Source organism: Aythya marila, assembly GCF_965140915.1.
Source record: "Aythya marila genome assembly, chromosome: 1".
Taxonomy (NCBI): Eukaryota; Metazoa; Chordata; class Aves; order Anseriformes; family Anatidae; genus Aythya; species Aythya marila.
Genome location: NC_139042.1, coordinates 132,628,242 through 132,655,841, shown reverse-complemented (window position 1 = coordinate 132,655,841; position 27,600 = coordinate 132,628,242). Strand labels below are relative to the sequence as shown.

Genomic DNA, 27,600 nt, shown 5'->3' with positions numbered 1-27,600 from the left:
TCTGTTTTTTGTTGTTGTAGTTTTTGGTTTTAGCTTTGGTGGTTTTTTTTTTGTTGTTGTTTTTTTGTTTTTTTTTGTTTTTTTCCCTTTCCAAAAATAAAATGAAAACAAAACATAACACCAAATTGTTTGCTGACATGTTGGCACATATGGTGGAATAACTAACTGGTGGCAGCGTGTCTATTTAAAAAAAAAAAAAAAAAAAAGCAAAACATGGATTTCTCAGGTGGCAAGTTGCTTTTATCCAAACAGAAAACAGAAAATGGATATGATACACCTCTTAGGAGCAAACAGGAGAGTTTCAAGGTTGAAAATGGGTCAGACATCTTTTAGTGGCAGTGTTGTCCCAATGCTGAAACGCATGTTTCTGTCAAATGCAACAGCATAAAAACTTTTTATGCCAAAGGGAGGTGATTGGAGCCTGGGGGGGTAGGCAGTGACTCTCAAAACAGCCAGTAGCTAATGCTGCCTTTGTGGTTTTATATATATGCCTATTAAAATGACAATACAGAAATGGAACATCTAGATTTAAGAAGCCTTCTTTTCATTAACCAACAGTAAACAAACTGACAAAGTAGGGAGTTATGACTCCAGTAATTGAAACATGCTGTTCTGTTCAAGACCAGAACTCTGTAAAGACTCTTTTTACCTAATAATGCCCTTTGTGTTTGCCTGCTACCCCTGCTAGAAATTCTGTATGCCTGAAGTATGTCTTTCCAAGCAGAGTGGGAATGACAGAGTGCAACACCACACCTGGCAGATGGGGTCGCAGCCTTTCTAGAACATTAACATTTAGAACATTTATTGCAGATTGGAAATTAATTTGCAGCTTGAAATGCATGGAGACTTTGCAGAGACTCCTCTGATCTGTTATTTATTTATTTATTTATTGTTATTTTAACTATAATCCTGGGATGCAGGAAAAAGAATTAGATGGATTAATTTAGATTAACTGTGATGGAGTCTGGGTAGTTTTGATTAGCTTAATTTTCAGTATGCCTTTTTATGGATTCCCTGCTCTTCCATATGTGTGTTCTGAATCTTTATATTACCTTGCATTTCCTTTTCCTTCTCTCCTAGATGTTGATGAGTGTCAAGATAACAACGGAGGGTGCCAGCAGATATGTGTAAATACTATGGGCAGCTACGAATGTCAGTGCAAAGAAGGCTTTTTTCTGAGTGATAACCAGCACACCTGTATTCATCGCTCCATTGGTAAGTTTCTAGAAATCAGTTCAAGCAGAAAGTGCTTTGAGAGGGTTACAAAAAATCATTTCACTGGTTGGTTGGAATCAGTCAATTCCTCTGCTACCCAAACTTGTACCACAACCATAAATAAAGCAAAGGAAAAGGCTTCCATATGAAGTAGAAATTATACATGGTTCAAACACCAGGCTTTTGGGACAGGCAGAGAAGAGATTTTCAAATGGCAACTTTCTGCTTCTGACTTTAAAGACTCAAAAACTTCTAATCTGTTTATTGCATAATAGTTCACGTGTCTTTTACCTTAGAGAGGGTGATACCTTAAATCAAAATTAACAGCTTAAAATGAAAAGCTTGTTGCTTCTGGAAGTTATGTTTTTGTGGTTTTGGTTTGTTGTGTTTGTGTTGTTTTTTTTGTTTGTTAGTTTGTTTTTTGCCAGTCATGTAATGTATTGCTTCATTGCAGACGTGATGGCTGATACTATACCAACACATCATTTTTCTTTGGTTCTGTACTGTGTCTGGGGTGGATTAGAAAACTGCTTCTCTGTTGCCTGCGCATTAGCAGCAGAAATAAGGAATCCCTGCAGAACTGTGGTCCTTGTGGCTGCTGATTTTGATTAGAATAAGCAGCTCTCCCTTTTCTATACATGTCAGACGTGAAAGACAAGTTTGAGTGGAAAGGGAGAAAAGAAAACAGCATAGCTATAAATCTTTGCAATTAAGTGGATTCTTTATGTGTTCATTCAGACTTCTGGTGACCCTGGCAGCAATGGGAATATATGCTAGCAAACTCATTTACCTATAGGCAATACAGAATGACAAAGTAGCAAGATGAGTCTGGTGATCAACAATATAAGCATGCTGTAAATTTTAGCAAGCCACACAAATGGTTCTGAGCTATTTTAAGTCACTAAAATTAACCAGAAAATCCTACTTGAACATAGAATATGAATTTAGTCACCCTGTCCTGTTTACAAATAAGCAAATCTTTGTAGTCTAGCATTTCAAAAATGTAAATGTATTTCTGGCACTGTGTGCCTGTTTACATAGAATTGTAATGACAAGTAGGAATTCTGATTTTGAGAAATGTGAATATATTCACAGGTCCACTTTTTAGCATAACTGTTAAGTTTTAAGCAATTGAAGTATTTTGATTTTGACAATGACATACAGTTAAGCTCTCTCAGCCAGTGTATTTTAAAGGTTGTTATCTAACAGGTTGTTATTTATCCTTTTCAACATAAATTGTTCGCATTTCTGTCCAGCATAAAGTAACCCTGACACAAAGATATCCAACAGGGCAAGGAATAGTAGCTGGAAGCTTAATGAAAACCACTTGCAGAGTGCTGTCATACAATCATTATTTCAATTTGCACATTATAACAATTCCCTGTTGTAATAAAAGAGAATTTAGTTATCAGAGATGGAAACTAATGAAATAAATTTAAAAAATGAGACTCTAAGGGCAAAAGTTTTTTGTAAGGAATAGATTTATTGAGGGAAATAGGTGAATTTTTGTGGCAAAGAAGATTTCTAGTTTGTAGGAAGGACTGGGGGAGTGGACTTGAATGTTGACTGCTGAATGCACTTAAATAATCATGGGAGTAATATATTTTTTAACTTATTTATGAGGAACGTCACATAAAACATGGACATTTAATTTGAAGCAATACCTTCACATTATTTAGAGTTGGAAAAAAAACACCACCAAATAGACTGATAATGATTGCAAAGTATATTACGAAGAGATGTTTTGTGAACTTTGAAAAATAAAGTATCTATTTGCAATAAAAACTGACATTAAACTGCAGTGTCATGATCCTTGACACAAATACATTGGGTGGGTATGCTGGAGGAAGGAAATGAGATGGAATGATCTATTTCAGTTGTCAGAGGTGACTGAATTGCAAATAGTAAACATTGTGTGGTGAGAAAGTAAATGGCCCTTTTTTTTTTTTTTTTTTTTTTTTTTTTAATATCTGTGTTTACTTGCTTTCATCTGTCTCACTTGTAAGTGCCTCTACAGAAACTGTGGGAATGCAAAAATACCAAAATACTTCCACCAATCCATTCAGCTAGAATTGTGCCTAGTGCTCAATTACGTCTATACCTATGTTGGTAAACAAGGCTGAAGTGGACAAAGGCATAACACGCATCTAGAACTGCAATCCAAACACAGAGGTGCTGAATCACCAAAACACTCTGCAAGCTTGTTGATTTAGAGCATAGTAAGATCCATTAATTACAGTGGGATTACTTTTCTGTCTCTGAAAAATGCATGTGCAGTCACACAAACCCTTTGTCTCTTCAAGGACTCAGCTAATCTAAATCAATCACAAGGTTCTTCATTCAGTTTGCTAGCTACCACTTTATTCCTCCTGTTTTCAAATGCCTGGGGAGAAGTACTGCAAGGTGCTTAGGATGACTTGGAGTCAGGATGAGTTCACAGTGGAAGGGGCTGTACCAAGCCTAAGCAATGCCCTCGCTGTGGGGCAGCTTGCCTTCCTCAGCCTTCAGCAAGGCTGGTACTTTGAGCTCATCAGCACATTCAGGTGATATGCTAGCTTCAGATTTGAGAAATGGCAGTGGATATTTTCTCAGGGGTTGAACATAGGAAAAAAAGTGTCCCTTTTTGCACTAACCAGCCAAGGGAGAGGTATCTTGTGATACAAGGTGTCCTCTTTATGACTGTCAGCTGCAGTGTGAGAAATGTGTTGTGCTTGTCTCAGTGGTTTGCCAGGTGTGTTTTACCATCATGGTAGGGGTTTTTAATATTATCCTTGTGTCCCAAATGGCATATTGCTTGCAGTCTAGAAGTGTTCTCATTATTTTCCGTGGACAAGAAGGATTCATGATCTACTGAGAAATATAAATTTTGTACCAACCAGAGGCCAGGCTGACATTAAAGTCAGGGCATACCCTGGTTTCCCAGTATTTGCTCTATTTCACCATCTTTGTTATAGGCCTGCTGATTTCTTATGTTTAATCTCTACATCTTTTGGGAGGAGACTATGCCCAGTACAACTTACCTCATTTATTTTTGCATAAAACTTAATTTCCCTTTGCCTAGTTTACTCACATTAATGATCACAACAACAGAGAGAGAGAGAGAATGGGAGGGAGTGTGGATTATGAAAGATATGGGGAACTTGTTGTTTATCTTAATTACAGAAGTCAGTGTGAAAGCTGTAAGTTACACTGGAGACGCATTTGTGTTTCCTTGTGAATTGAAAAGAAACCAGAATAAAACAGCTGTTACTGTATCATCTCCAGCTCCAGAGGGAACATGTGTTTAATAAATGTGGAGAATCATACACTGTGGTTATGACTGAGTCAGGTGAGGGGGTTACAGCATGTTTTTCGTTAATAATGCTGATAAGCTAAAAGCTCCAGTTTAGCAAAGCCTCTGGGCACATCCTTAAGCTCCTAGTAATATCAAAGTTGGTTAAAAATGTGAACTGGACCTAAAAGCACCAAAATAGACAGAATTTAGCTAGATGCCTGTAATGCCCCTGAAGTTGAGTCTGTGTGAGATGAAAGGTACAGTATGTCCCTCAACTATTAAAGGTGTTGTGTTTAGGAGCCCTGGGGATAAAGTGCCTCCCCAGCCAGAAATCTCAGTCAAAAGCAGTAAAGAAAGCTATTACTGTCCTACCTAGAGAGAGCAAGTCACCTAAAGCACAACAGGTGTTTGCTCACAAGCCAGATGATCTCATGAGTTCTGTGGCTAGGAAGACTTTTGCCATTTAAAATTTCATGCCTTGAATGAACATAGTTATATTAATGGTCTTATATATGCTAATTGTTCACTGCCAGTATTTTTATACAGCTAGTATGGTGGTTTTACTCAGGTGGGCAGCCAAGTTCTACCACAGCTGCTCTCTCCCTCCCCCTCCTCAAAGAGGAAGGGGGAGAAAGTACGACACAAAGAGCTCAAGGTTTGAGATGGAGACAAGAAGAGGTGGAGTAGTACCAGACCGTAGAGGTATGGAGATTGTGATGGTCTGGTCAAATAGCAGAAAAGGTTTTGTTTGTTTGTTTGTTTTAATGTGGTTGTCAAAGTAATTTTTCAAGCCTGTTTTTTTTGTTTGTTTGTTTGTTTTTTGTGTTTTTTTTTGTTTGTTTGTTTTTTTAAGTGAAGAATTACTTATTCTATTAGACTTACATTCTTAGAAGAGTTAGGGATTTTGATGTTTAAAGTCAAGCTACCACAATCCAGCAAATTACTGTGCTACAAACCAAGTCTCAGAAACTGCATCTCTTTTTGCACAAGTGCAACAATCTAGTCTCAGAGGAAGGAAAATCATGCAAAGTCAAACTGTCTTACATTTGTAATGGGCTAAGTATTCTTATGAAATGACTTACCATGCTTGTGCTGATACATAGTACCTTGTAAACTTGTTTATAGGTTTAAACCCTTGAAAATTTTGCAGTAGCAGCATAGGAGTCCTGTAACCTGGCATCAAACTATTCACTTCCTCACTTTAGTCTGAGGACTAAAAAAAACCACCTTTGTTCATATTTTTTTCTTTCCTACTTTCCGTGATTTATTGTTATTTCTTACGCATTTTCTTAGTTCAGTGGGATTTCATAGCAGTAGAATAATGTGTTAGGACTCCCTGGGAGGAAGCACAACCCCCAGCCAGTACAGAAGAAGTCTAGGCTTCTGGGTTTTTGGACTTTATTCCCATCACTGGTGCTGATGCCTTGTGGGACTCAGGGCAAGAAGGTTATTGTGACTCAGAATTTCTGCAACAGGCTTTAGAGGACAAAGGTGCTTTTTCTACAGAAGCACAATAATCTATTCATGTTTAGATTAATGTGGAAGGGTGACTTTAAATAATTAAGTATTGCCAGCACCATTCAAGAATTCATGAAGCACAGGGTTTCTCATCTCAACTGTGAAAGCTCTTTCAATGGTGACGTAACCAGTTAAATTATTCCATCGCTTCCAATATATTTGCAATAGCTATCCTGAGTACAGGCTTTCCACTGGAACATCATCCTATTTGTCTTTTTAAATTGGAATCCTAATATGATTGGAAAGTAGAGGAATATGTTAAATATATTTTAAGGGAATCAGTTTACGTGCTTTTAGATAACATAATAATAAAACATTTCAGACAGCAAAAGTTTTATCTGGACAAACATACAGAGATTCTAGATGCTTTTTCCTAAGACTGCACTCAGTATGACTGAAGCATAATAGAATCTAGTTCATTTATACATTCATACGTTGCATTTTGATCAATTATCTTTCACAGAATGTAGGATACAGAATGTATCCAGGAAAAAAGGCTTAACAAAGCATTTTAAATCTCGTTGTTCTCTGTTAGAAGTGTGTAAGCTTTTAAAAGTGCCTATAATCCACAGAAATTGCTGAACTTTGGTTTCAGGAATTTTTATTTGCTTCAGCAGTCAGTGTGAAGGACACCTCACCTTTGCTTTCTCCATTGCTCTAGGATGGAAGGAGTTTTTGTTTTCCTTCCAGCCAAGTTACAACAGGTGACAACATCTGATATAAATTGAAAATAATCTCTCTTAGGCCTGATCTTGCACCTCTCATGCACCTGTGATTTGTCAGGATTAAGACTAGTAAAATTACACTGGTATAAAATTGATTTAAGTAAAAACTGTCTTAAGTTCAGCTGTAAGGGTAAGCAATAATTATAAAATCATTAAAAACAATATTAGGTGAAAACTTAGGATTAGATATGAAAATGTAGTTTACCCAAATAAATGTGCAACAGCAGGTTTTTTTAGTAAAATATCAAAATTGTTAAAGTTGTGTTTGTTTGTTTTAAATTTAATTTTTCACATTTAAGGTCTTCAATAAATGTCATCTTAAATGGTGACTGCTTAGAATGTCATAGAACTGGAAGCAAAGGCATGCCACTCTTCCTTTATAAACGTTTTAAATCTATCTGAAACCTGAGGCTGCAATCTTCCTTTTATAGGTAAGAAACATGAGGTGTAAGCAATACTGTATTGTCTAAAGTCCTTGTAACTGTGTCTGAACTGCAGGACAGATTCACTCCAGTAAACCAGCTGTAGCCCTGTTCCTCAAAGCAGTCCAGATAAAAACAAATACATGAGGAAACGGTATAGGATACAAAATTGTGGTAGTGTTTCTGTATATCCCAAGCTGCAGGGTTAAGTAGAGCCAAGTATGGTTTATTGCAGGCCCCTGTTGGTTACCTAAGCACAAACTGAGACCCACTTCATACTTGTACTCAACAAAATGATGAAGTCTCTACATACTCTACCTTAGTTTTAGAGCTCACTTGCCATCTAAAAGAAAAATACTGCACTTTATAATTTTCTAGTGTTTTGCAGAAACTGTGCTGTAGTAGATTCCAAATTTAAGTGTCCATGATCAAAGAGACATACATTAAAAAAAAAAAAAAAAGCCTAATGTTCTAGAAAACATTAACTGATAAGTAACCAACAAGTCACATGTCTAAGTTGCACATAGTGCTTGAACAGTAATAAAAACAGCACAGTTTATCATTTAGGCAGTCATGTTCAACTAGGACATGTAGATAATTTCTCTGTGAACCAGAATCTGGAATAGTTTAATAGTGTGGTAGTTGCTTCTGCATGGCTTCTTTGCCAATGCCTTTTGGTTTGGAGGAGATGAAACTAAAGGGAGAAAAGAATTGTATAAGAAATAAGCTGGAGATGTAAAAAAGTGTGTATTGGAAAGAGCAGCTGTTTGAAACACCCTGCAGCAGCATGACAGGCAGCTAGCTTGCCAGGAGGAGCAGGGAATTTGTAAGTCAGATCAAAAATCTCTCCATACCTGTGTGACAGCAAGTACAGTAAACACTCTGTAGCTCAGCTCCTGACTGACTGGCAGTGCTGACAAGATGGGAAAGCTATACGCATGAATGGGAAAACACACTAGGAACAGTACATTAAAAAGAGAAAAAAAAAAATAAAGAGAGAAAATATGGGGGCTTTCACACTCAATCATTCAATAGCATTGGAAGAGAAACAATATTCTGTTCATACTGTCTGCTCTGGATATAGTAGGTTATACTAAATAAAAGAGCTGGCATGTTTTTTAAAGGCCTCTAGCATTCAGTTGACTGAAACATCAGGTGAGAAAGATCTGGGAAGAATATTAAGCCAGGATGTACTGGAAGAAGCTTGCATTCACAAATGTGCACAAGTGGACTCTGTTTTAAATACGCCACACTTTGAATTTCTCATGATATGTCTCTCTCGTGCCATTAGGGATACAATGATGAATTCCTGTCCCATCCTGAATGCTGTGTAGAGATGCTTAGCATCTTTCATACCTACTGTAGTGACTATGGACCTCTCAGTATCTCTCTTACTTCTTTTTCACTATGTGGAGAAATCACCCACAGACCATATTGTAGGCACTGTTTCTCTTTTTTGCTATTCATGACAAATCTCAGAAGTGTAATGCAGTAGGAACTCTCTAGAGGCTGATACCACAATGTGTTTTTGGCTATAAACCAGTAGGAATTTAAGTTATAAATGCTAAATAGCTGTTCAGTAGCTGTGTACCCTACTGTGTATAGTATGTATACTATGGATTTAATGAGTTCAATTAATTATTCAGTTCCGTGTAATTATGTTTGAGGTTGCTCTGAGCTATCCTGAAATAATTTAGGAGTTTATGGAAATAAGAAGGAAGATGCTTGCATTTAATAACATTGTATATTTTCAAGCCTGATAGTTGTATGCTTTGCTAAAGTTTGCATCCTAGAAGCTTTTGGGTAGTGAAATTGTTGTTGTTACTGTTCTTGATGGTACTTTGGTTTATTTATTTATTTATTTGTTCTTGAGCACCAGTCAAGAAAGGGACCAGATCATGCTAGAGCTTGAACAAACTTGGAAAATTTGCAGCCTAAGTAAACAAGGTAGACATAGGGCAGAGGACAGAACAAAAGACAAAGTCACACACACTGTGAATGCTTTCACAGCAGAAATGCTGTGGTAGCACCAAGAGATAGTTTTAAGAGCCACAAAAGGAGATGGGAGACAAGGATGTATCAGCTAAACAGCAGGAGGAGGAGGAAGACAGACAGATAGTCAAGTGGGAATGAAGTGGAGGAGACTAAATCAAAGAAGAAATGAAAGGTGTGGGAGAGTTAGCACAATGCAAAACCTATACTTCTCTGTCTCCTGAATTTCCTCGTTCGCTAATGCCATTTCTTTTCAGTATCCTCTCTCTTTTAGTTTTCTTCTTATTTAGCTAACTCCTCTCCTGTTTAAACTGTATTGTAGTCAAACTATCCAAATCCCATCAATATATTGGAAGACCTGTGTTATTTTCAGTGGAATGGGTCAAGTGCTGGGACTGCAAAGCAAACCTGCCAGTCATGCACAGGTCAACAGGATGATAACCCCATAAGAGTTCAGCTCCTTGCATCTCCGAGGAGACAAAAAATGCAGAAAAAAGGCATTGACTATAACAGGGAGCAAGGCATCATGTGCTGTTGGAGTTCATTATTCTCTGAACTATGTTCACCGCTGGTAAGAGCATTGAGCTTGTGCAATGAATCAGTCTACCTGCTTTTTATGCATAATGTATAGGATGATTATGCATTTTCAAGAGGCTGTCTGACTTATGCTGATAAGTTAATAATATCTTTCTTCTTTTGTACCAAACATAAAACATTCACCTGAGAGTGAAACCTACATCACTTTTGTCCCTCTTTGGTGTGGAGCACCTCCTTTAAAAGTTCTTTTGTGTGTTCATAGCTGATTAAATCACAGAACATGCAATGTAATCTAATAGTATCCAGTACTGTGAGCATTGTGTTATGCTGGTGATTTAGCAGAGTTGGCAGGTTTTCTCCCTACAGGTAACATGGGCTAAAGAAAATATAATAGCTGCTCTCTTCAATCCATATCAAACTGCAAAGTACTAGACAAGCTAGATCTAAGAGCCTCCATACTCAAACACTAATTTTTGACAGAAGTTTACATGATCAATGTTGGCATTTCAGTATTTTGTGTAATGACAATTGGTTATTTAAATTGACATTTGTTTTGGAATGCTAGAAATACCAAGATGGGAAGCAGTGATGTGAACAGTTCTTATGATTTGCATTCCTTGTTCTATCTGCTTTGGAAGTTAACTGCTTGTTATTTGCTCTTCTAATCACTGATTAATTAGAGGATGTTGAAAACATCCTCTAATTACAAAATACAAAAACTACCACAGGACTCTAAACCCCCTTTGAAATAGGAACTATTAGGCCATGTGCTGTAGATTATTGGTATAGGAGACAGAAAAGTTAAATAATTTGCCTAGAAGAAAGACAGGAAGCCTACAGAAATCTCAAGAGCTTTTCAGAACAGTTGTGAAGGAATCATTAGACAGAGCGTGCCTTTTTATTGAAACTAAGTTGTTTTCATCAACCCCCTTTTGTAAAACTGTGTCTGTTTTTCTTTATGCTCCTACTAGGAAAATGTTGCAGATGTCTTAAGATCCATTCTTTTGCTCTGTTATTTAATTGTTTTCTTTCATCCCTGGTGCACTTTAAAATCAGTGATTGATGAGTTACATGTACATGTTTGGCAATCAAAGTGTAGCACAGTGCCTTTGCAAATCCTATCCTCTCCCATCTTCCCTTCCTAGACTTCCATCACCTGTTTGTTTTCTGTTGGTTTCTGTTGGATGAGAAGTTGTAAATTGTAAATTGAACAATTTCTGACGGTGCCAAGGAACTCCTTACTGAAAATCCAGATGCCTGATGACTCTGCACTGTGCCCTTGTATTGGGAAGGCAGCCAAAGTTACACTGGGAATGTGTACATTCTGAAAAGTGAGGTAGAATACAGCTACCTGAACAGGTCAACCAAATGTTGTCAACATTATTTTAGAAAGAGGTGTATTTTTCCACTAAACCAAATTCTGTCCTCTGAAGTAGCTCCTTTTTCTGGAATAATAATAATAATAATAATAATAAACCTCCTAGAAAAATAAACAAACATCAAAATTCTGAAACATGTAGTCCTGAAGGGTGTTGTCCTTGGCACTGTACAGTGTGGTAGTTAGGCAGCCTTGTCTGCCTTCATATGCCAGGCAGTGCGGCTAGATTTCATCTGTTGTATTACACCATAACATGAATGTCCATGAAGCATCTTACCAAGAGGGTAGACTGAGCATTTACTGCAAGAAACAGCTCAAGCATGAAGCCTGGTTTGGCTGGTGAAGGAGCATGTTCCCAGCAGCATTTCTGAATTGCCAGTTTCCATTCACAGGTGAAATATTTCCAGGTTAGGGGAGCTTTTGAGGAAAAGGTCAAACACAATCACACACACACAAAAAACTGGCCAGCACTATCAAAGGGCAGCATTCAGGCTGTGCTTGTGGAGAGACTGGCTAACTCTGCCCTTACAGACAGTTGTGTGTTTCTCCCTGTATGCTCTTCTCTAAACTCTGTGTTTCTGCTCCACATCTCCCCAGACAAAATGCTTTTAGAATTCCTTCTAGGCTTCCCAAGAAAAATTATAATTTGTCCTAAGTGCTTCCTTAATGGCCATTTAATTACTCTGCTCTAATTGGGGTCTGGGAAAACACATCATTAAAAAAAAAGCCTGTAATAAGCTGCTTTAAAACAGGATTTGGTGAGCAGTACTTTCCTAACCTAATCTGTGTCTCTCTTTTGAATCCTAAATAGTATGTTTACCTGGACATTTATTTTGAAAAGGCTTTCTGTGGAGATCTCATCATGACTATTTGGCATTTGGCTAAGTTACCGTTTATCTTCAGCTGGCATTAGTTGAAAATACCTTGTGCTGTTGAATCTTCTGAGAATTCACATAAAGAGGTAGTAGCTGTCATTCCTGAGCTATCTCTCTGAGAAGCTGACCATTTATCTGCCAAATGAACTCTGAATTACTCTGGAGGATTATCTGTCAGGAGCTCACTGAAATGCTCCACGGAACAGCCCTGCCGTAGAGTAAAAAAAATAATAAAATCAAAGAACACTGGTGGTAATAATCAATAGTTAGATCCTTTAAAAATACAGCCTTGGTGAGAGCAGGAAAGTCCCACTGTATTTTGTGTGTTGCTCTCAGTTTCATGTAAGAGGGACACAAAGTGGATAAAGGAATTTTCCTGTTGTGCAGCTTGTGGATATGTTTTTAACCCACCTCTGAGGCTTTTTAGACCTAGCTATAAATGGTGTCGCTTCTGAGTGTCCATCAAATTAGCTTCTTATAAGCTATCAAGTGCTTAAACACCTAACATAAAAATATTTCCAAGCACTCAAAGTTTATGTCACTTAGTTATATATTTTATGGTTTGCTTTGTTTCTTTGTTTCCCTTAAAAAACACCTGTATTGGCCTCATTTTCTTTTAGTGTTTCTTATGACTCACTTCATGGAGATAATTCTGTGCTAAGCTCTACTACTTGTGCTATCTGAAAAGCAATATTGTGGTCAGAAGTGTGGCTGTGTTGAATGACATCATGTTTGCTATTCTATATTTGTCCTCTCCTTGGACTTTCACAAACTGTTTACAGGCAGAAATAAGATTCCTCTGCCTTCTAATCTGATATGATATCAGAATAAAAATAGTAATTTTTTTCTGCTTACCTTGACAACTTGCAAATAGTGGCCAAATAAAAATCTGTTTTCAAAGTTTAGATGATACTATTTGTCGAAGTACGGAGATCAAATGGAGCTGCTTATAAAGAAGATTTCTATTTTTCCATGTTCACCCTTGCACAGCAATGCTTCCTGCACTCTATTTATTGTTACAAGGTCTTACTGAATTCTGACAAATGCCTCATAGATTCCAAATGATTTTCTTCACTTTTATTTTCATAGATGACTCAAACAAGGGATCGATACTAACTGGATATTCTTCTAGCAGATGTCATGTGTATTTCCATGTGCAGCTTTGCCAATGTGTCATCATCTTCATTCATCCTGTCCTTTCACCTTTTCATTGTTACTAAAGAACAGAATACCAATTAGGTGTATAAATGAAAAATCGGATGAAATAAAATGGCTTTGATAGACCATGAAATATCTGAACGCTAAAGTAGTGTTCCCTCTGAAATGGAGATGAGATGCAAGTATGATTAAACTGATTTAGAAGTCCACAAACTCCCAGCAATTTCAGTAGAACTTAAACTGGACTCATGAGACGGTGAACATCTTCCAACAATAGATGGATGATGCAAATTATTTCCTTGGGTTACAGCATTGCATAGGTAAATAAATATATGAATAACTGTGCCATCATCGCAAATTTTTCCCTTCCCGTGAAATACTTTAGCAAACCATTTCACCAATCTGGAGGACAGAAGTGTCTCTAGGACCAACACAGAACTTTGTGAAACGGGATTAAAAAGTGCCAGGAAAAAAACAATATGTGGTAAGTAAACTGATAGCAGTTCAGTACTGAAGAATATGCTTTCAAGGATTTTACATAGTCTACTAATCCCAAACACTATTAATGATACTTACGATAGTAAGAAGTAGGTAGGCACTGTAGCAGGGCAGTAAATAGGTGCTGAGATGCTTTTTATCATCTTAAAACCAGCAGGCTCTCTTCTGTGTTAAACTGACTATTTGCAATGACAAATAAGCCTCAATGCACAGAAAGAGAACAGTGGTATGAAAACAGTAGGGTGATTTATATACACACTGGATGTTTCTCACCCTCCATGTGCCAGAAGGGCATAGTGACTCCTGAGTGAAGCAGGTTCTTTTTCACTTTCATGCCCTATAAACATTTAATTCCCTAAACATTGCCCTATAAACATTTCATTCATTTCTGAAGTACAGCTAGTAGATTAGGGTTCCACTTGTGTTGGTGATAGCATTTGGTCTTCTAGGGCTAATAACATAGTGCTGCTATTTCAGGTCCCACCACATGAAATCTGATGCTGAGTTTACCAGGAAAAAAAAAAACAAACATTTGTGACAAGAAGAGGATTAAATTTGATGGCTTGAGGAAAATATATGTGCGTGGATGCCCCCTTTGTGTTTGTGCTTGGGGCTGGTTGTAGCATTTGAGTGGAGAAGCAAGAGGATTACTTTGGTGAAGATAAATAACAACAGTAGTAAAAGGAGAAATTATAACTGTGCTTTAAAATGGTCCTCTTGGGAATAAGTGTGCTCGGATAATAAAGGATCTTGTTGTTTCAGCTCATTGGAAAGTTGTTTTTGAATGCCTTAATGGCACTGCCTGAGGAAATGTAGATAGCAGGTAACTTTTTTTTCAAATGGCAATATATTTATCATCTCCATTCTATACTCATCTTTCCCCAGCACCTCTCACTTTTGTCCTGACCTAGACTGTGAAATGTTGATTTCCAGACTATGAGTCACTCATCTCTCTCCCTCATGCCCCCACCAAAAGTTATCGTCATGCTGGCTTGAGCCTGAAATTTGATTTGTGTGAGCTAGGATTACTGTATGTCAGACATTTTATTAACATTTATTCTCTGAGAAAAATTCAGGGAGAAGAGGAACATTCTGTTTCCGCAGAATGGCAAACTGTTTTCCCATAAAAGAGTCAACAGTAAAAAGTTCTAAAGGTTTTTCATAAGTAACTGGGTTTGTAATACCATCACTTTATATGTATTTAAAGTTTGTATATACAAATACATGTGCAATTAGTACATATATTTTCCTTGCTGTCCTTGAATGTGGCTGCTGTGACCCCACTCCCTGACTGGTATACCCAAGGGGGGCAGCACTGGTTTTGTTCTTTGGGTTTTGTAGTTTTTTTGTTTGTTTGTCTGTTTTTCGTGAAAGCAAGGGGAGAGGCTTATGCTTACAGTGCATTTTACTTTGATGTATGGTCAGGCTTTCAGGCCTTTGTTGTTGTGACTATTAAAACCTTAAGTGTTTTGCTGGATTGGAGCCACAGAACAGTTAATGAATTAGGGCACATACCAGGGTATAGCATTCTATTTTTTCTTTCCAGACAGTTTGTACTTTGAGTATTTGTATACAATATAAGGCAACCAGCAGCTTGTTTTCTGTATTTATGAAATTGTGCGCAAAAATGTCTTCTCACTAGTTATTATTTCTGCATTGCCTTCTGATAGATATTCTGAATTCTCATCCCCTTTTCTTCCCATGCAAGTTCCATTCCCTAAAGAAAAGTCCACGTGGTGGCCATTGTTGCCATACTTTCTTTTCTTCTGCAAAAGTGGCAATGTGTGAATGTATTTTCCTTACAGTATGTCCCAGTATTAGGAACAGAATTTTGCTGCCAAATAATTAGAGTGTTAGTGACAACAGATACTCAACGCATGCTGACAGGAGTTTCTCTGAAAGCCTTTGCCTGTTCTGTGCCTCCAGCCTGTAGATGGGACAGTAGCTGTGCTTCTCTGTGGCAAATTTCTCCTTTGTAATGAAATTTCAATTGGTAAAACAAATATTTGTACACAGCACATATTAGAAAGCAGGTGAGTTCTTATTTTGGTAAATTATTTGTTTTTCTATATTAATACTTTGCCATTAGTAAGAAACTGACCATGGGAACTGACTATCTCCACTCCTCCACTACCACTGCTTTGTGTGGAATGTGTTGTCAGTCACCACCCACTTTGTCACATTTGTGTTGGGTCCTGATTGCCACCTTTGGTTTCAGTTAATATTTGGTGTTTAAATTTGGTGGCTTTATCAAAGCAAAGTCATTCCTGGGTAGAGACAGCAGCACCAGTTTCACATTGCATAAGGTGGTGCTGCTGAGTGCATCTCATCTTGCATGTCAACATTATTTCCTCACCTGCTAGGCTTTTTTCTATCCTGCACCATGGTGCTGTCTCCCATGTTTGCTAGCATTAACTTGGAATCCCTTTGTGGATGAGTAGACCAGCAATGATTTTAAGGCAGTGATATGTATCATTTTCTCACAGTATTGCTTCTGAGATAGTTATCTGTTGATTTAATATAGCAGCTTTCATCCTGAAATCTCTCAGGGTGCTTTACAGATGTCATTCTAGGTAGTGGCATTACCTGTGGGTGAAGGTGCTTGAAAGCATGGACTGTATGGGACGTACACACAGCATGCTCTGGGGTTTACTGGAAGCAAACAGTAATATACACAGTAGTGATGAGCACTAGAATCAAGTGAACAGAAGGAGGAGCTAGGGGTTGTTCTCCCTTCACTATCTCCCTGAAAAACAACTGGAATTTGTCAAGTTAGAGGGGACAGAAACAGGTGAAAGCAAAAGCCTTAGGTTTGATGTTGTATAAAGTGGATATAACGTCAAGCAAACAGGATCAAAGAGAGAACAGCAGATGGACTCATTCCTTGAAGAGTGCAAGCTCCATCATAGAGAGAAATAAGGAAAGATGGCTTTATGGAGAAAGGAAAGCTGCAAGATGTAGCTACTGTACAGGTAAAGGGAAGAAAACTGGAGAGGTAACTTGAAAGAGATATTATGACTGAAGAAAGTGAAGTTGGCAGTGCAGTGGCTGTTGGCCAGCATTATGTTAAAGGAGTTAGCATGAAAACCAACACAGAGGAAGGATACCTCAGAAAGATGAGACTCTGACCCTCGTCTAGTTACAATACTATATGCACTTTATTTGTTACCAAGAGCATCCAATATGCATCAGATTACTGTGGTAAACTCTCATAGCTTCACTTATGTATAGAAGGGAGTTACATCCTGGAAAGTTAGGAGAAATTTCTTGGGATATTTTCTGCCCCTGTTATCTTCATCAGCTTCTGTATAGTAATACAACTTGACTTTCATTTGTTGAGAGGAAGGGGACCAGCAGATTCTGTTAAATTGCTGTAAGCAGCCTCAGGAAAAAGTAGGTAGTGGTAACTCTGCTGTATTGTATACAATACAGTGCTGTGCATTTATTTATCCACTCAAAATCAAGTGGGATGTGCAAAAGAAAACATATCTGGGCACAGTAATATACATCTATACTTGTATACAATCAGTGTATTGTTACATACTGGTTTGTAAAAGTGTAAATCCCTTCATACAGCAATTTCATTCTTTGAATCATCGAGTCTTCCAAAGATGTATTGAAATTACATGTGTAGAGAATAACTGCTGATGTCTTGAGGTAGAGAGGTGTTATCCTCTAACACATTGTAAACACAGTAAAATATAAGGTCATTAAACTTTCTGCATTGGATCAGTCCTTTGTTGAGCTAATTCTCACTACTTACGATGTTAGCAATGGGCCTTAGTTGACATTGTCATTACAGACAACAACGGTATCAGGCACTTTTGTTTTCAAATTCCTCATTACAGGTAGGTGGATTCACTCTGAGGTGCTCTGAAGGAAAAGGAGTTATTCCTGCTTTGTCTGTATGGAAAGCATAAAATCATGCTGCCTTTAAGTGTTCCTGCTAAATGAATGCAGTGACTGTGTGCAGCACCCTCCTGTGGTGCCTTGTGGCTTTTACTGCCAGTTTCTTTTTCTTTTCTGCTCTCTCTGTACCAAAATTAGTATTATCACACTGACTCGCAAGTTGTAGTCAAAACTGAGGACAGAAGGGTGTATAGTAAGGAGCAATTTATGTGATACCATCAGCTTTCCAATGATAATTTTGTCATGATTCTTTTTCTTACGGCTGGATACTACCCCATCTTTTCCCAAGTCTGCCTGCCATCAGAAGTTGAGAAACGTTTTATTGTTTTGATCTTCTGTTTTCTGAATGTATTTAGTGTAAGGTTAAGATGGTATTTGAAGGAAGGAGAAATATTATGAAAGGGTAGGGGTAGTGTGAATAATTACCCTTGTGACACCTCTCAGAAATACTCACTTTTCTTTGCTGGTAGCATGCCTTTTAATCCATTTTTCACTCCGTGTCTGGGCAAGAAATTATCAGTCATGATGAAATTTGTTTAAAGACTTCATATAGGAACATTCATCTGAATGAATATCTTTCTACAGTTTACTTCAAGAGCTGAATTTAAATTTCTAGAATATTACTGAAGCAGCATTAGTCTGTTGGTCTGCTATTCCATTCTGTGTATGCTACTGCATCCTTACCATTTTAATATAAAAACATTGCAATATTAAGCCACATCAATGATGGTTATTTCTGTCACAAAATATTTCTTTGTATTCTCAAATTCTCCACAAGAAATGTGTACAGGATCTAGTAATTCATTTATCCTTATTCCATTCACCTCTATGAATGATGTGTGTCTGTTGTAGACAGAATTTACTTTTCTCAAGGAGAATTTCATCTCAGTGAAGAACTTTTTAGCTGGGAGATCCTATTCAGAGTAGGGATTTTTGAATTCTTTTGAAGATGATGAGAAGCTGAGTGTAGAAGTCATTATAGTCCTTTAGACAAGGAAGAAGGATTTGATCTCACACCAGTGGCAAGCCAGCATCAAAAATGTAGGGTATGTCTGATATGCCTACTCCAGGTGATGCACTGCAGTTTTTCATAGTGTAGCACTTGCATTTCCCACAGGAAAACCCTAAAGGTTTTGAGCCTGGTTTTGTGAATTTGTTGTGGTCCCAGTGAAAGAGGATAAAATCAGACGTACTGAAGCCAGGCTTATTGTATAATCAGCTTTTTAGACAGAAAATATAGCAGGTACTAATTGTGAACTCAGCAGTGTTAAGGTTTACTTGGCAGGGAATGCAAAAGTATTCTTTAACTAGGGATAAAAGCAACCAATTTAGCATTCAACCAAAAGAGACTGCAGTGTCTGCAAGTCTACTGAAAACACTGTCCTGTGTCCAACTGCATCATTTGCTGAGGTTCAGCTTCAGTCAGACATTTTTATCCAAGAACTGATTTCTGCCAGCTGCTGGTAGTGTTATGGTCAAGCGTAGGATAAAGAGTAAGCAGGCAAGACACTGAGTTATCTACATATTGCATGCTCTTGTTTCTGTATAGTTCAATTAGTTTACTTGATGCTACATGCACAGAGGAAAAAAGAGGTAGAAAAAGAATCGATCCATTTTGCAGCTTCAAAAGTATGGGATCTAGTGGTGATACTGTAATTTCTTCCAATTACTTAAAGCATAGATCACTCTGTAAGGTATCAAACTATTATACTGCATTAGCTATGCCCCTCACCAGCTGAGACAATATTGCCCTGTGCAGAATCCTAGAGGATAAGAATCAATTCATTCAAATTATTGTATTCACCTATGACCTAGGTGAAATCCAGATTGTGCTAGGCCAGCAGTAACTGACTTCGTTGAAAACGTTTGTATTTAACGTTTGGTAGATTTTTCTGTGAATTTATGTAGAGTGCTTGTTTGGTCAAGGTGGTAGCAGTTGTTAGTGATTGTATTTCACAGGTCAGAAGGGCCTGGACTGTGATTCAGAGATCCTGGTATCCTGCCTCAAAAATCAGACCTTTGAGGTTTTCATTCTTTGTCTTTTGAATGTTGAATGAAGAACAACATAGTTGATACTTCTAGATTGACAGCTGATATCCAACAGTAATAAAGTGGGCTGGTTCTATTACAAGGAACTACTCATGGCTGCATTTTAAAACAAGGGATTAAATTCAGATTATGCTTTGTAACACTGTGTTGAAGCCTTTGGTTCCTTTAGGTACAAAATTACTTTTTTTGAGTAAACAAATGAAAGTCTGCTATCTCCATAATAAAAGCAGGCACTGTATTCCATATGGGTTTGAAAAACAGCCATACAAAAATTAGTTTGAACTGATATGTCTCATATTCTTGCTACTGTTAAAGAATGTTGCTCCTTTTGTATAACATTAAATTGCTGTTACATCACTGTAGAAACAGGAATGCATAGGTGAGTGATGAGAGAAAAAAATGACAGAAAAGCACTAATTAACTCCTGTTTTGCAAAGCCCTAACTGAAATTCATAGCTTGGTACCTCTGGGGTCTTGAAAATAGAAAAGATAGAAAGATTTCGATTAAAAAGGTATTTGTATAGCTCTGTGAAGCCAATCATTGCCATTTTAATATTGAGTGAAATATGTAAGTATCTGTCTCATACACTTTACAGACATCAAACATCATTCCTTGAAACAGTGTTTTAATAGGTCTGAGAGCAAGGTATTTCAAAATGGGTAAAATAAAAATTCCATAGACCTAAAGTGGTCTTATTCAGATCAAAGCTGTGGGGTTTTGTTTGTTTGTTTGTTTGTTGGTTTGTTTTTCCTCACAGGTACAATTTTGACTAATTTTTACATTGATAGATTAATTAGAAAATTTGGAAGGGAAAATATATTTTCAAAAGAAATAAAATTGTCTAATAACTATTTTTTCTGTATTTAGCTATGGTAGTAGTTGCCATTAACTTTTTTTTTTTTTTTTTTTTTTCTTACGAAGGCTGTAGTTTGGTTTTATTTTAATTCCAGTGGCTTCTGTAGTATGACACCTCATTGAATTGATGTCTGAGCAACCTCAGTCAACAAATAACAGGAATATATCAATATATGGCTAGAAAGGCCCACTATGGTCATCAACTGAAGTCAGTTGCAGGGAAGTATGCAAGAGATACATAAAGGTTCAGAGAACATCTGTTCTAGATGCAACTAAATACCACCGGCCACAAAATGCTTGCCAGTAAAACAAACTCAAAACTTGTAGTAGAACCCCAAAAGCCACAAATTTAATTTACCACGCTAAGGAAAGAAAAATCCAGGCCATTGCCTGTTCCTCAGATCCTTGAAATCATGGGGAACTAAAATGAAATTCCCAGATGACCCTATTTTCTCTGCCCTATTATAAAAGACAGCATGAACATGTTATATATGGAGTAGTAATTCGTGTCGAGAAAATGGTTGATATTAATAAAGAAGGGGGAGATTTGGGAATGTGGCCATGGGGGATGGAAAGCCCCATGGTTGAGATAACATTAGACTCTTAACGATGAGGCCATCAGGAATATAAAAGAGTTTAGAGGAGTTTTATGGAACTTAAAGGATTGTTTGTTACCTTTCCTGATTGTACGTATGTATAGGCATACTCTGGTTTAGTATGTAAAGCAATGTTCTGTATATTTAGAATGTTTTATGTTTGTGTGTGCGTGTTGGTGGAGCATAGACTCCCTGCGCACCCAGCGCTGTTTACTTGTCTTTTATACCTTTTAGAAATATTTGTTTTATAAATATTACAAAATTCAGATTGAGTTGAGACCTCATTTATAACAAACAGAACAATACCTGTTGAACTGACCTACTGTAAGAATTGTTTGTCTCTAAATCTCAAAGTGTGATGAGAATGTACTGATAAACAAATGCTTGCAGGTCCTTGGAATAGCTACAAACATAAAACCTACACAGTCTAAGTAGTATTCTTCATCTTGCCAAATCACTAGCTGTGTCTCACTCATACAAGTTAAGGAAAGCCAGGGGTTTTATAGCATACCTTGGAGGATACCTAGAAGCAAACCAATCCCACATAGTGGGATTCAAGGCAAAACTGCCGCAGCAGAGTGCAGCTAAGGCAATTTTGCAGAGAGGTGCAGGGTGATTTGGATCTCATTAGCTCTCATACAACACTTGAAACTGCTTGAAGCGTCAGGATTTCAGCTCTAGAGCACTGGCCTGCCATAAACTGGATTTTTTCAGAGGAACACAAATGGCAGTGTATCATGTCAGTCATTAATTTATTATTTTTGCCTTTATCTTGGTTTCTGCAGGGCATCTATAATGATACTTGAACCCTTAACTACTACACCACTGGAAGCACCAGAGTGGCTAACAGGCTTTGCAGGAAATACAAATACCAAAAGCCTAGTCAGTCAAGATCAATTCTGCCTTCTTTATGGATATACCTGTAAAATTTCCAAGGAAGATGTAATGGAATGCTTTACTTGAAATTAATCATTTATCTAACACCTGTCCTCACCAAATTTTGCTCCCCAATCTTTTTTTTTTTTTTTTTTTCTCTCCAGAAGTTGCCTTCATGTTTTTCATGATCCAGGAGCTTATATAGTGAAGTGCTCTATTAATTTTATGTTTCAAGTTTTCTTCTGTAGAACTGCTCAGGTTACATCCATAAAGAAATTTCGTTGTATTTTTGTAGTTCAGGACCTGTTGTCTCATGGTCAATGAAACCAGTGAAGCTCATTTTCTGGCTAGTGTGGCTCATGCTTTCTCCCTAACTGTGCTTACTCCCTGGCACAATAACCCCTTTCTCTTTACACCTCTGGCCCCAGTCTCCTTTGAAACTAGAAGCCATGTATGCTATAGCTGTGGTTCTCAGCTGTGCTTTAGTCAATTGTTCCTATTTGTACCTGTGTACTGACTGACTTGATGGTATGCTAGGTAAAGTAGGTAGCTCGTGTGCTGATGATGTGGCCTTTCCTGGCTGGCCACACCAGTCTGGTTCTCTTTTCTTTGGTTGCCAATTTGCACAAAGTTTGTGTGAATGCAGTTATCTTTGATTACCTCTAGCTAAATGAGTTGGGATTGCCCAGTGTGTTCAAAACTAAGTTGGGGGACTGATGGATAGACAGCATGGTCAGACAAGCATTGTTAAATGACAAATGTCCATTGCATAATAATAATAATGCAAATTGTACCAATGGTAATGTTATATATGGAGTGGTAATTCGTGGCGAGAAGATGGTTAATATTAATAAAGAAGGGGGAGATGTGGGAGTGTGGCCATGGGGGTCGGCAAGCCCCATCGTTGATGATAACATCAGACTTAACAATGAGGCCATCAGGAATGTAAAAGAGTTTAGAGGGAACAAAGAAGGGTGATTCAGGAGACTCCGTGCAGTCTCGGAATTCTTGTTCTCCAGCTATTAAGGCATGGAAGTTTCTGGGTGTTTGCTGTTGCTGTTATATGCAAAGTTGTTTGACCAATTAAAAACTGTTTTTGAAAAAGACTGCTGTGGGGTGAAGGGTGTAAGAGGGGAGCCTGTCCTTGAGATAAAAAAGGCAACGAGATATAATGAAGTTATGTCATCAATGAGGAAGCAGAAAGAAGGAATGAAAAGGAACAGGCTAGCAGAACAGAGACCAGGACGGGAACAGGCACATTGATTGCCTCATGAAGATAGGTTCAGCCAAACTCAGCAAACTGCTCAAAGAAGCTCGTAGAGAAAGTCGCTGGAAATAGGCACGCGGGAGCTGGAAAGAAGCTCAAGCTGAGAGAAGAGGACCTGCGCACACAACTGCCCCTCGCTGGTAAGCAGCTGCGCATTATGGGAATCATACGTCCTTAGAAACAAAGACTGTCCTGGTAGCCTTACAGCTTATTCTCCTTATTAACAATCAGACAGTTTATGATCCTGAAATATGGAACCAAATTGAGGTCAAGGTGTGGGACTCTGCAACTGAAAACGACAAGATTGCGGTGGGATTGCTCAGCACCTGGCAAGCAGTCTCTGAGACCTTAAAGAGCCATGTGGGGCCACAGTCAGAAACGTCTGGTTTGCCAGATAGTGAGGGAGCTGCGGGCTCGTTTACCGATTCGACTGCTGCACCATGGGCCCCTCTGCTGCTACAGCCATCGAAGGCTTTTGCTGTTACGCCCCCTGGTGACCTGGACGTGCCTTTTGACCCAGGCCTCATTGGCCTTGAAAAGGAGATGGGTATGTTTTTCTTCAATCTGGGAAGAACGGGATACATAAGGCCCGAAGGCCGAGTTGCTTGACAACTTAAAGCAAGACATATTGTTCAAAAGGAATGGAAAATGGAGACTTGTTTGTAATCAAGAAAAGGAATGAAAAAATGGAGACTGTTAAGTCATGGAACTTAAAGGATTGTTTACCTTTCCTGATTGTACATATGTATAGGTGTACTCAGGTTTAGTATGTAAAAGCCATGTTCTGTATATTTAGAATGTTTGACGTTCGTGTGTGTGTGTTGGTGGAGCATAGACTCCCCGCACACCCAGCGCTCTTTACTTGTCTTTTATACCTTTTAGAAATACTTGTTTTATAAATATTACAGATTGAGTTGAGACTTCATTTATAACAGTAACAAGTAATAAAAATGAATATACATTTTGTTCTTTTAATAACCATATCAGCATTTTATTTTAAGGTAATTGCTACTTACATGGTTCAGATCCAGGGTATAGGCTTGTGTTTTTCAGTTTTGAGATTTTCTTAATTTCTTTTAAAAATGTCAATATGTAAATTGAAAAAAATATACAGTCTTTACATTTATCATAATTTTTGGCTATCCAAGCTTAATAATTATGGCTGCTCTATACGCCTTTAAATGTAGTAAGAACATAGCCTTCTGGTGGCAAGGGCCATGCATATTTAACACTATGAAAAAACACAACTATCACTTAGGTGATTAATATATCAGCAGAGGAATTGGTATTGAACAAGATGATGCTATATTCTTTTTACACCAATAAAATTCTTAAAAGACACACTTCACTGCGGTAATTGCAGTACAAGTGGGGAAAAATCTCCTGTATTATTGCATTTGGGTTTGGATGGCACCGTGGCCAAAAATATATATTTAGTTAGCATTATTGAAGTCCTTTGGAAAACAAATATTAATTTGTGTTACAGTAGCTTTTAGGTCAGGGTCTATTGTATTAACTGCTCTACACTCTATACAGAGAGAGACTGTGAAGTTGAGACTCTCCCTTTACTATTCAAACAGACAAAAGATGTGTATCCCTACTCTACAGGCAGGGAAGCACAGCATTCAGCTGGCCTCACTAGGGAGAGAACATTGCCTTCTGATTTCTGGTCACCTACATCTCTCATCTTCACTGCCAGCATTGAGCAAGGTTTCACAGACAAACCATTTGTTCATTAGTTGAAAAATCAGGTTTATATAATCCAGAATGATGAGCAAACTCACAGAGAAAACATATTCAGACAAAGAAAAATAAATGAACAGTTTTTTGAAATGAAATACACATTTAATCTAGATTTTAGGGAAAAAGGAGAATAGTACCTGAAATAATTGCAGATTAAAAAAACTATTTTTATTGAACTTTAAATACAGCTGTTGTGCTTAATTTTGCCAACAAAGCTGCAAAAAAAATTATCAGCTACACCTAAATGAAACAAATCAGACTGGTTTCAGATGATGCACAAAACCATCCTCCTCATGAGTTCAAGGGAAAGAGGTTCTTCAAAGCTTTAGCTTTCAAGCTGAATTCAGCAATAGGAATGACTATGAGATCTAAGTGATTGAGAGCACCTGAGTTTAAGAGCTGAGGCACTCTGTGGATATTAGAAAGGATCTCCAGCACACTGCCAAGAATACTGATATCAAATGCCTAAAGTTAATAGTGAGTGTGAATAAACCCTTTTGCCTTTAATTTTGATATCAGTCCAGTCCTGTAATGTAATTTATAGACCTGTGAAGATCAGCTATGTGTAAAAGAAACCCATTACATGCTAATATAGGTCTACTAAGGCAGCAAGGAGCCAGGTTTATCCCACCAGTATTAAGGGTATAAGCAGAATACATAGATGTGTAGAATTCATAGCAAAAATGCAACATTTATCTCCCTGGTAATTAAACTCACACTAAGTTCTTTTACAAAAACCTTAACTTTAAAGTTCAGAAATAAAACCCATTTTTAATAAATAAATAAATATAAAGTATTCATATATTTATAAATACTATAAAATTAATAAATACTAATTAATAAATACTAATTTAATAAAAATTAATATTATAAAATTGAACTCCAAAATTTATAGGGTAAAAACTTGTTTAAAGTTATTAAAAACACTTGCAACTTAGAATGCCTTCTTAAAAAAACAAATTTGCCAATATTTGCCAGTATTTACCTAGCTTTGATTTCTCTACTGCCCTTGATGATCTAGAACAGTAGTCTTGTTTTCAAATTCAGAAAGCTGTTAGGTAAAAGTAAAGGGGACTCAAATATGCATATGTGAGCTGGTACTTATCTTCCAGTTTATTTCAATGGCATTAGGAGAAGTAAGGCTAAAAAGTTTGCTTAAGAAACGGCTCATCTACCTTATGCGTAAAATACTGTCTTCATTATTCAAGAATAATGTGGAAAGGAAAAATCTGTTGATATTTGAATACAAAAAAAGGTCATGTAGTCCCTAAGGAATGTGCTAGGGCCTAAGAAGAGGTGTACTGGTTCAGAATAAAGGTCCATCTTGCCCAGTATCCTGTCTCCATTAATGGCCATGGATATCTAGGGAAGAGAAAAATCTGGGCAGGCACATGGGTTACTTCCTGGCACCTGAGTATTGGTCAGGGGATTTCCTTTGCCTCTCACGGTTTGCATGCTTTGTAATCATTAGTGGGTCTCTCCTATTTATACTTCTCCTGTATCTATTGTATTTAGCCTTGTCTTGGGGCTAAAGTACAGCTCTGGATGGGATGTGCTGGCAGGTGAAAATGTCTTGTGTTGGCTATTTACATGCACTACACCACTGATGTGAGGCTCCCTTTATCACCTGTCACATACTTGGAGTAGTTTCAGGTAAGCCTCTGAATGCCAGTGATTCATCCCTTCTGGATAGTCTTACAGAAACATACCGGGGTGGATAGTTCATGGGCAGGGGAGGCTGCAGGGAGACCAACAGCTTGTTTCACAGCCTCCTAGATGGCTGACGTGGTCTGTGGGCAGGCAGGGGGAACTTGTACCAGCCAGCTGCAGCTTTGGTCATCGGCGTGACTTTGCGGTCACTGTGCATAACTGCAGGGATGGTTGCTTAACCAAAGCTTCTCACACAGAAAGCTGGGGCAGAGTTTACTCCTTGAATCCATATAGGCATTTTGCCTTCTTTGGCAGGGAGCCCATGGGCCTACTGCATCTCGGCTGATCTGCCATCTCCTCTTTGCCTCATCCTGGCTTCTGATTCCTCTGGTGGCCTTCTGCTCCCAGGCTGCAAGAGAAAGAGAACTGTCAGTTTATATGCACTCTGGCCCATTCATTTATCATATTGCAGACCTGTGCAATACCCCCTCACTCCAGTGCTGTGACATACATCTGGTGTGGCCTTGGCATGGGCACCCTTAGGATGGAACAGATAAACCAACCTGGAGCCCATCCAGAGGTGCACCTCTCTTGGACAGTTGTACTGAGGGCCAAATAAGTTGCTTCATCGGTCCTCTAGGCTCAGGTGAGCTTCTTGGGCTGCCCTGTGCATTCATACCATATGGTGCACAAGCCAAGAAACCCTTCCAGGATAATCACAAGTTAAGTACAAAGACCTGGGAGTATCTCTCCAGGAGCTGGATCAGGTACAATCAATCTTATAAATAACCCAGCATGCAACGACGAGCAGATTGCTTCTGATGGGAGAGGACCTGGTGAGCATATAATACTATGTGATTTTGCTATTAGCCAGTCTGACCTGAAATGATTAACATCTTAGCTAATCTTCAATGTGAAAATATAGTCATGAATGAAATTGAGCTGGTTATTTCATTTGCATATGATATCATTTGCCACCCATATGAAACCAGTAATATATTGTTTATCAGAGTGCTGTAAGGTTTTGCTACAAGCTGCATGCTATGTATTTGGAGCAGGTGA

The 27,600-nt window shown here is 38.0% G+C and overlaps 1 protein-coding gene across 10 annotated transcripts in view; it reads left to right on the top strand.

The window, feature by feature from the left end:
* Positions 1–27,600, top strand: part of SCUBE1 (signal peptide, CUB domain and EGF like domain containing 1) — a 281,424-nt gene that overhangs the window by 113,713 nt on the left and 140,111 nt on the right. For all 10 annotated transcript variants that reach the window (XM_082751775.1, XM_082751767.1, XM_082751773.1 and 7 more), the window contains one exon: positions 1,081–1,215. In XM_082751775.1, coding sequence (XP_082607901.1) covers positions 1,081–1,215 — 135 coding nt within the window. The remainder of the gene's footprint in view (positions 1–1,080; positions 1,216–27,600) is intronic.